This window comes from Chaetura pelagica, unplaced genomic scaffold (assembly GCF_000747805.2).
Source record: "Chaetura pelagica isolate M959 unplaced genomic scaffold, ChaPel_1.0 scaffold630, whole genome shotgun sequence".
In the NCBI taxonomy this organism is placed as follows: domain Eukaryota; kingdom Metazoa; phylum Chordata; class Aves; order Apodiformes; family Apodidae; genus Chaetura; species Chaetura pelagica.
Genome location: NW_009951855.1, coordinates 7,927 through 17,761, shown reverse-complemented (window position 1 = coordinate 17,761; position 9,835 = coordinate 7,927). Strand labels below are relative to the sequence as shown.

At 59.6% G+C, this 9,835-nt stretch overlaps 1 protein-coding gene across 1 annotated transcript; it reads left to right on the top strand.

The window, feature by feature from the left end:
• The first annotated feature begins 2,642 nt into the window (after window positions 1-2,642).
• Window positions 2,643-9,161, top strand: GRM2 (glutamate receptor, metabotropic 2). The gene is made up of 5 exons (XM_009993234.1): window positions 2,643-3,101; window positions 5,174-6,011; window positions 6,715-7,778; window positions 8,609-8,783; window positions 9,088-9,161. Exons 1-5 carry the CDS (start codon window positions 2,643-2,645, stop codon window positions 9,159-9,161), a joined length of 2,610 nt encoding a protein of 869 aa, XP_009991536.1.
• The last annotated feature ends 674 nt before the right edge of the window (window positions 9,162-9,835 follow it).

The window sequence follows — 9,835 nt, the reverse complement described above, 5'->3', positions numbered from 1 at the left end:
CTGGCTACCCGGAGCCAGGGAGAACAGTGGCTTGCGGCGGCTGCCGGACAGCCAGACCCCAGGGCAGGTTTGGGCTGGAATTTGGGTTGTTTCTGCCAAGCCTGTGCCTGCAGCCCCCCGGGGAGCTGCACGGGGTGGGGACCCTCCTCGCTCACCTTGCTGCAGGGCACTGGGCCAGGGATGTGCCAGCTCCTCTCGCTTTCGCTTCCCTGCCCCCCTCTGCCCCCACCAGGCTGGGCAAGAGCTGCTGAGTGGCCGTGGTGGCAGGGGGCAATGGGCTGAGCACCCGGGGAAGGCACTTTGGCTCCACGGGACACTGGGACTCGCAGGCCATGGGGCAGAATGGGGGTGCAGGGGTCCCGGCAGATCTCAGTGGTGTTAGGACCTTTGGGCACCCCAAGGGAAGGTGGCGATGGCAGCTGGTGCAAACTGGGCTCATGCTGTGCCCTCCCAGCATGGCTCCTCTCACACGCAACCTGTGCCACCTCTAAGGGTGCTGGTGTTGGAAGGGGTCAGGTCTCCCAGCAGGAGGTGGGTGGAAAGTGCTTGGGGCATGTAGGAGATACAGCACCTTCTCACTCATCCTTCTTGCAGAGGGTTTTGGGATGGGAGGCTGCCAGCAGCCAGCAGAAGATTTCCTGCTGCACCATGGCCATCAAGCTAGACTTGGCTCTGCCCTGCCAGGTGCTTCACTTCCACAGATGTTCTCCAGATATCCCCATAGGGCTGTCCTCCCCCCAGCACCATGCCAACCCAGCTGAGCACCTGTGAGGATGGCTGCAGCCCTGCTCAGTGCCCTTCCATGCTCAGTGCATGGTGGGTGGTTTGTCCTTTCAGGAGAGCTTTGCCTGAAGGTGCCCTTCATCTGACAGGTCCCAGCAGCTACCCCAGAATGGCTGGACCCCAAAGAGCTGGGCTCTCAGTGCTGCTCAACCCCTCTGCCAGGCTCAGCCTGCCTCTAATGGGCTCCCTCAATCCATGTGCCTGTGGCCTCTTTCCTGCTTGAGGAAACCCTGGCTTCCCAAGAGGCATTCATTGCCTGAAATGAGGCAGAGACCTCTCTTCAGCCTCTTCCCAAAACTTCAAATTTGAGAAGTCACGTAAGAGATGTGTCGAGGTTGCTGGAGGCTCGTGACAGGCAGGACCTAGGGACAGGCACCGTGGGGCACAGAGGAGGAGGAGGTCAACATGCACCCCACCCCATTACTCCCTGTACTCCCAGCTCTGCTGCCCGCATCCCCCTGGGCATCCCTACCAGCTCCAGCTCCTTGCTGTAGGGCTCCTCCAGCCACTGGCATCGCCTGCCCAGGGGCACCACAGGGCCATCAAGAAGTGCCCTGCTCCTCCTTAGGGAGAGTGGCCTCAGTACTGGCTGCAGGGGGGTCAGCATCCTCCGGCATCAACCTGCCACCCTGTGTGCCCCCACAGGCACCCTGCTCTGCGGGGCTGCAGGAAAGCCCTGGGACCCGCTGTGGCACCGGCAGCTTCCCGTGCCAGAGCAGCTTGTGATTTCTGGGCTCTCAGGGGATCTCCTGCTCCCATGGCCCCCAAAACACTGGTCCTGTGGGATTTCAGTAGTCAGCTTCAAATGTGAAACAAATCTCTCCTGTGATTTGGGAAAAGACAGCTGATCTCTGAAAGGACTGCATCTCCTGCCAAAGAAAAGGCCTGTCTGCTGCAAAAGCCTTTGATTCCCCCGTGCCTCTGTGCTTTCTGCAGAGGGAGTCAGCAAACCTGGCTCTTACTTTTACTGAAATCTCTGAATTTAGTATACGGGGAAGGAAGGGGCGGTGGTGAGAGAACAGGCTCTGAAGCACCACGGCTGCCGGAGCCTGCTCCACGTGTCGCTGCGGGAGGGTGAAGCCACTGATGTGTCCCTGTGTCCCTGCTCCAGCCCCTGTGCCAGGGGCAATGGCAGGGCAGATGGGCTCTGGGTAGGTTTGGGATGGGGATTAAATACAGTGGCACTGTGGGCATGGTGGGCTCAGGGCTGTCTGGTTTTGGCAGCACTCTTGGCTGGAGGTCGGGAGCCACTGGCACCCCTGGTGCCACTGCCTTGGTCAGGGGCTCGGCTCAGAGCTGGCATTGGCTCTGCCAGTCCAGTCCAGGCTCCCTGCCCTGGGTGATCTCCCTGGCTCCTTTTTGCCCCCAGGTATTTTAGGGCTGCCCCCCAAGCAGGCTACTATGCCCAGCGCTGCCAGTTCTATGCTATCCCTGCCTGTGCCAGTGCATCCGGGGAGCTCTGTGGGGGCGCTGGACCCTGCACCCATTTGTCTCACAGGATCCATGTCACTTGTTGGCATCCTGGTGGTTCCAGGTCACTTCTGGAGCTGTCACAGCTCACCCTTCCTTGGGAGCTCCTTCCTACAGGCACCTCAGGATGTGCTGGGATGGAGGGCGCTGGCAGGCTCGTGCCCCTGCTCGCCCGTGGCTCACCTGGCTGCCCACAGACCCAGCAGCTTTTCTCTTCACTCTTCCAGGTGCTGAGGGCTCTGCTGGAGCAGCACAACCACCCTCCTACCAACACCATACTGTGCCACCCCCTGCCACCCAATGCCTGGGAACTGCCTGCCCTTGCCTTGACGGGTGGCAGCAGGTGACACGGGGTGATGCAGATCCCCCGGCTGGCACCAGCACACCCCATGGTGGTCCCCTTGGCTGCCTGGCTGTGGCTGGTGCGCCTGGCCACCTGCCTGGCTGCTGGGCATGGCATGGCTGGCAAGAAGGAGATCAGCACAGATGGGGACTTGGTGATCGGAGGCCTCTTCCCTGTCCATGAGAAAGGAGTGGGGAGTGAAGACTGCGGCAAGATCAACGAGCACCGGGGCATCCAGCGCCTGGAGGCCATGCTCTTCGCCCTGGATGAGATCAACAAGGATGGGAGCATCCTGCCGGGGGTGAGGCTGGGCGCCCACATCCTTGACACCTGTTCCAAGGACACCTATGCCCTCGAGCAGTCCCTCGACTTTGTCCGTGCCTCCCTCACCAAGGTGGACGGCTCCGAGCACATCTGCCCCGACGGGTCCTACGCCATCCATGACGATGTGCCCACAGCCATCACTGGTGTCATTGGAGGCTCCTACAGTGACGTTTCCATCCAGGTACCCCCCCAGAAGAGGGACTCGATGGGACTGGGGGTCAGCAGAAACAGTGGTGGGGTGGCTAAAACTCCAGTGGGACTGTGTGCTGGTGCAGCACAGGGATGCTCTTGCATCCCTCTCAGTGATGTTTTGCTCCTTCCTGCAACAGGAGGGGAAGGCCAGACTGGCATTTGGATGCTGCCATGCAGCATTTTACTGCAGCATTTATCTGCTGCCATGGGGGTGCTGTAGCCCTGATGGTGCCTGGGGTTCCCTCGGAGCTGCAGGGTGCCCCTCACCCACTAAAAGCCATGGGAGCTGAGCCAGTTGATCCATCATCTTGCATGGGGACAGGGATTTATTCCCCTCCTGGGGTTGTGGTGGCAGGCACAGATCCTCAGCCCAGGACAGCTTCTATGCTGAGGTCCATGCTGTCCTCAGCTCCAGCATACTGCTGTGTCCTTTGCCTGTATGGTGCAAGCCACCTCCTGGGAGTGACAGCACGGGTCCCTGGCCTGACACGTCTTGGGATGCAGCTGCTGCAGTGCCCTGGCACCAAGTGTTTGGTTGTCCCCAGGGCCACTATGGTGCAGGAGCAGGGTTTGGTCACTTCCAGCCCCATGGGTCCTGTCCCCTGTGGGACAGGTGGTGGCCACGTGCAGGGCCTCCCCCAGCATGGCAGTGACATTCCTGATGTAAGAATGATGCCAGGGACGCTGCAGTGGGGGCATGAGGACACTGCTCCCAGCAGGCAGGGCTGCCCAGCATGAAGGGGCACCATCCCCTCTGCCCCCCAAACCCATCCCGAGAGAGGTGGTCCCCTGCAAGGGAACCCCCACCTCTGTAGGGCTTGGCAATAGAGATGCTGGCTGGGGCAGGGTGGGTGCAGGGGGCCACCACCCCATGTCCTCAACGACCCTATGGTAATGGGCACCTGGAGCCTTGGACCAGTCTGTCAGCTGGGTGGGGTGAAGCTCAGTCCCCAGAACCTGCAGCTCTGCAGGAGCTGGCTCAGGCAGGGAGCAGAGCATCCCCTGAGGATGCAGGCAGCCAGCAGGGCCAACTGAGTCCCAGGGGCTGTCAGGGCACCGCCCACGCACACGCTGAGATTTAATGAGTCCCCATCTGCTGGCCCCTGGGTCCCCACATCCCCATGGCTGTGGGGTGGAGGAAGCTGGGGCAGGTGGTGGAGACAGCACTCTGGTCCAAGCTCACAAGGGCACTTGTCCCTCTTCTTGCTGAGTGTCCCCACAGCTGGGGCACTGTCCCAGACAGGTGGTGGTGCAGGCAGCACGGCAGGCTGGCAGCTCCTGAGAGCGGCCAGGGCAGGCAGCAACATCCCTGCTCTCTGAGGCCCTCTTGCCATTAGAGGACTTCATTGTTGAGGACGTTTGTCCACGTTAATTAAGCTGCATCTCTTGCCTGGAGGGAAGCGAGATGTAGGCAGGCTCACTGGCCCCGCTGGCCACCCCAAGCCCCCCCTTGCTGCTCCCAGTGCCTGGGTTTCTAACAGCCTCATTAGTGGGGCTTTTTTTCCCTTTTGAACCTAACAAGAGCTTCTGCTGAGCAGCTGGAAGGTGCAGATCCTGCTGGGGCTCTGGATGTGGGATGAGCAGGTGCTGGTCCCCAGGCCCAGCAGCTGCCCTGGGCTGGGTGGGGGGCTCTGCCCTGGCCCCCCAGCCCTCTCCTCCCACACCATGGGGCTGCTAGGTGCCCCAGCATTCTCCTTGCCCGTGAGCATCAACCACAGGTCACCCACAGGGGAGTTTCTGCTTTTGCCACAAATCCATTTACCTGCCCCTCAGCCCTAAATTTCAGAGGGGAAATGCATGAAATATTAAAATAATGAGAGAAATGCACATGTCTGAGGGCTTCGGCAACCATGTGAGTCAGTTGTAGTTCCATCCATCCATCCATCCATCCATCCATCCATCCATCCATCCATCTGTCCCACCACCCCTTGGGGTTGGGGCCGTTGCTCAGCAGCCCCACAGTCATGCTTGTACCTCACCATGCAGCAATTTGAGTGCTCCAGTAGGGTTATCCCTCCCTGGGGCACATCTTTGGGTGCTCACCTCTCCTCCTCCACCCAGGTGGCCAACCTGCTGAGGCTCTTCCAGATCCCGCAGATCAGCTATGCCTCCACCAGTGCCAAGCTCAGTGACAAGTCCCGCTACGACTACTTTGCTCGCACTGTCCCGCCAGACTTCTACCAAGCCAAAGCCATGGCAGAGATCCTCCGCTTCTTCAACTGGACCTACGTCTCCACGGTGGCCTCAGAGGGTGACTATGGGGAGACAGGGATTGAGGCCTTTGAGCAAGAAGCCCGCATGCGCAACATCTGCATTGCCACCTCAGAGAAGGTGGGGCGCTCCATGAACAAGAAGACCTATGACGGGGTGGTCAGGGCTCTGCTGCAGAAGCCCAATGCCAGGGTCGTTGTGATGTTCACACGAAGTGAAGATGCCCGGGAGCTGCTGGCAGCTGCCCAGAGAGCCAACGTGTCCTTCATGTGGGTGGCCAGCGATGGCTGGGGAGCCCTGGAGAGCGTGGTGGCTGGGAGTGAAGCGGTGGCAGAGGGAGCAATCACTATCGAGCTGGCAGCCTACCCCATCAAGGAGTTTGCTACCTACTTCCTTAACCTCCATCCCTACAATAACAGCCGAAATCCCTGGTTTCGGGAGTTTTGGGAGCAGAAGTTCAAGTGCAGCCTCCACACGCAGGACTGTAGTCATTATTCCCTCAAGACAGGCAAGTTTGAGCCAGAGTCCAAGATCACGTTTGTGGTCAATGCAGTCTATGCCATGGCTCACTCTCTCCACAACATGCACCAGGCACTGTGTCCCAACTCCACCAAGCTCTGTGAAGCCATGAAGCCTGTCAATGGCAAGAGGTTCTACAAAGACTTTATACTCAACGTTAATTTTGACGGTGAGTCCACAGATGGAGATGGGAGTTTGACTTCCTAACTGGAAAGGGTTGAATGGAGGGAAAGGGAGGAGGGAGACCCATATTTGACCCAAAGTCCTCCAGTTCCTCCATCCTGCCCACACCTAGGGTTCCCTGTGCCGTGGGCTGTGGGTGTCCCAGGATGACAACAACCCACTGTCACCGTTAGAAGGGAATCCAGGCCTTCTGTGCCCACTGTGGAGAAGTTGGTGACCAACTCCATTCTGCTAAAGCTGAGTGGGACCAGCCCCAACATGGGTCCTTGGAGACCTCACTTGCAGGTGCTGTGATTTATTCACATTTTGGGGATTAAATTTGGGGAAACTTGATCAGACACCTACATATTTGGGGATTAATTAGAAGTGTGTTCACTATGACTTGGACTGAGTGCAGCTACTCAGGTGTCCTTCAGAGCCACGGAAGCTGCAAAACCCCCCTCTTGGTCCCTGCAGAGCTGCCTGGGGTTGCTGAGCCCTTAAGCACGCAGGGAAGATAGTTCTCCATCATTGCTTTCCTGCTCCTAATGAGTGCATTGGCAGCAATGATGAGAGAGAAGGTGGGGAACAGGTTGGACTTTTGCCTGTGATCCTGGTGGGATGTCACCCTCTGAAGGAGCCCTGCCTCCACACTGGGACCGAGAGTTCTCCTGCTCCAAGGCAGTCACCATCTCCCCTTCTCCCTCCAGCTCCCTTCAGGCCAGCAGACACCAACAGCGTGGTTCGATTTGACCGCTACGGCGATGGGATCGGGCGCTACAACATCTTCAACTATCACCGCATGGGCGGGCGGTATCGGTATCAGAAGGTGGGCTACTGGGCTGAGGGGCTCATCCTCAACACCAGCCTCATCCCATGGGCCGAGACCTTCATCCCTGTGTCCCAGTGCAGTGACCCCTGCAAGAAGAACGAGATCAAGAGCATGCAGCCCGGAGACATTTGCTGCTGGCTCTGCATCCCCTGCCAGCCCTACGAGTACTTGCTGGATGAGTTCACCTGCATGGACTGTGGTCTCGGTTACTGGCCCAATGAGACCCTGAATGGCTGCTACGAGTTGCCCCAAGAGTACATCCGCTGGAAGGACGTCTGGGCCATTGGTCCTGTCACTATCTCTTGCCTGGGTTTTATCTCCACCCTCTTTGTTTTTGGAGTCTTTGTGAAGAACAATGACACCCCCATCGTGAAGGCCTCCGGCCGGGAACTCTGCTACATTCTCCTGACCGGGGTCCTCATGTGCTACAGCATGACCTTCATCTTCATTGCCAAGCCTTCCACCGGGGTGTGCACGCTCCGGCGCCTGGGACTGGGCACCTCCTTTGCCGTCTGCTATTCAGCCCTCTTGACCAAGACCAATCGCATTGCCAGGATCTTCAGCGGGGTGAAGGAGGGGGTCCAGCGCCCCCGGTTCATAAGCCCCACATCACAGGTGGTCATTTGCATGGCCCTCATCTCTTGCCAGCTGATCATCGTCATCATCTGGCTGCTGGTGGAGACCCCCGGCACAGGCAAGGAGACCGAGCCTGACAAGAGGTACATTGTCACCCTCAAGTGCAACAACCGCGACTCCAACATGCTGATTTCACTCACCTACAATGTGCTCTTGATTGTCCTCTGCACGGTTTATGCCTTCAAGACACGGAAATGCCCTGAAAACTTCAATGAGGCCAAGTTCATCGGGTTCACCATGTACACGACCTGCATCATCTGGCTGGCCTTCCTGCCCATCTTCTACGTGACTTCCAGTGACTACCGAGTAAGAGCCTGAGTTTTGGGGGGGGCTCTAACAGGACTTGATCTGAGCAATCCTGATGATTTGGGCCCCACAGGGTTTGTGGCTAGGAGATGCATAGCCTAGGGAAGGGTCTTCAGCCATGGGCATGGTGATGGTCACTTTTGCATTGGGGCATTTGTTACTGGGTGAACTGTGGCTGAAGGACTGTGGCTGAGGGGGAAATGAGTCCTGAGGAGAAGACATCCCCCTTGGTACTCTGTTTGCTGCCTGAGACCTCTAGAGGCACCCCTGACCTGGCTGTGGAGGGGTGATTGCTATTTTTTAGCCTCATGACATGAAGGCATGGGACGTGTGTGTGTGTATGTGTTTTCCTCTGGGCATGAATGCCAAGGCCAAGTCCAGCTTTGGTCCCTGGGGAACTGGGCAGTGCCAGGAATGGGGTAGCACGAGACACATCCTGCAGCACCTTGAGCCCCACTGCTGGCAAGGTGCCCAGTAATGTTCTTGCCAGAACTGTGTGGGGGTGGCTGCAGTTGGGGGCTTCTGGGGAGGACCTGCATCCCCTGGTGGGAGGAGGTGCTGGGGTGAGGGGTGATGGGTGGGATGGGGGAGCTGCTCAGGGTGCACCCCCTTTGCAGGAACAGACTGTGCCCATCAGGGCAGTGCCTGTCCTCTGCCCAGGGGTCTCCAGCAGTTCCACCCTGATGGAAGGAGCTGGTGCAGGGCAGGACGTGCCTGTGGGATGCAGGAAGCAGCCTCTGCCTGGTGCCACAGGGAGGGCTTCCCCCTGCCACTCTGGGGGCAGAGGGCTGGTAGCAGCAGCACCACCTGATGCCCACCCCTGTCTGCAGGTCCAGACAACCACCATGTGCATCTCAGTGAGCCTCAGTGGCACCGTGGTCCTTGGCTGCCTCTTCACCCCCAAACTTCACATCATACTCTTCCAGCCCCAGAAGAACGTGGCCAGCCACCGTGTGGGCACTGCTCGGTTCAGTGTGGCAGCTGCTGGATCCAGCCAGTCCCACGGTGAGTGTGGAGAGCTGGGGGTGGGTTGGGGGGCAGCACCTGCTTCCTGGCAGGGCAGTGGGGGCACCGTGATCACCTCAGGGGGACACAGTCACCCTAAGCACCCTCCACCCCAGCCCCAAGACATGTAGCTCCCATGTCACCAACCCAGAGGGGACGTGGCCACCCTGGGCACACTCCACCCCAGCCCTGAGTGGGGCTGTGGCTCCTCAGATCCCATCACCCACTGCACTGGGATGCCCTGGGTTGTGGGGGGGCTGTTGCTGGAATATGAACTGCCCCTGAGTCCTGCTTTCCTGGCCAGGCTCAGCCTCGCAGTTCGTGCCCACAGTGTGTAACGGCCGTGAGGTGGTGGACTCCACAACGTCGTCCCTGTGAAGGGCTCCTGCCCGTGGCTGCGCTGCACTCTGGGTCCTTCCCCAGGGAGAGCAGCACCCGTGGCTGCGTGGGGCCACAGGAAGACAGGAGGCTCAGCCCCAGCCCTGCACGAGCCACACGTCCCATGTGCTGTGTCATGGTACGTGTCACCCTTCCCTTGCACTGAGCACCGTGACACGTCCCTTGTCCCCTGCACTGATGAGCCCTGGTGAACATCCCCCCCCCTCTTGAACTGAGCTGTGGTGCACATCCCCTGTGTCCCCTGCCCTGAGCCCTGGTGAACACCCCAACATCTCTTGCACCAAACCCTGGTGCACATCCCCTGTGTCCCCTGCACTGAGCCACTGAGCCGCATGTCCCCCCAGCCCTTGCACTGAGCCATGGAGCAGGTGTCCGGTGTCACCTGCAGCGAGCCATGGTGCACATTCCCCCCGTCGCCTGCAGGGAGCCCTGGCCCATCTCTGCCTGTCCCTCGCACCAAGCCATGCTCCAAACCTCCCTGTCCCCTGCACAGACGCAGCTCATCTCCTGCCCCTGCCCCCAGCCACTGTGCATGTCCCCCCAGCCCTCGCCCTGCAGCCCCCGGCCCTTCACCCGGGCCATGGGGCACGTGCCCCATCCCCTGCCCCAGCCGCGCTGCCACGCCCCTCTCCCTCTCCCCAGGCTGGGCTCTA

Bases quoted from the DNA above. Each gene is read 5' to 3' on its own strand.
- GRM2 (XM_009993234.1), top strand. From the start codon at position 2,643: ATGGTGGTCCCCTTGGCTGCCTGGCTGTGGCTGGTGCGCCTGGCCACC. The intron at 6,012-6,714 runs GTGAGTCCACAG...TTCTCCCTCCAG, and splicing joins ACTCAACGTTAATTTTGACG to CTCCCTTCAGGCCAGCAGAC. The intron at 7,779-8,608 runs GTAAGAGCCTGA...CCCTGTCTGCAG, and splicing joins TGACTTCCAGTGACTACCGA to GTCCAGACAACCACCATGTG.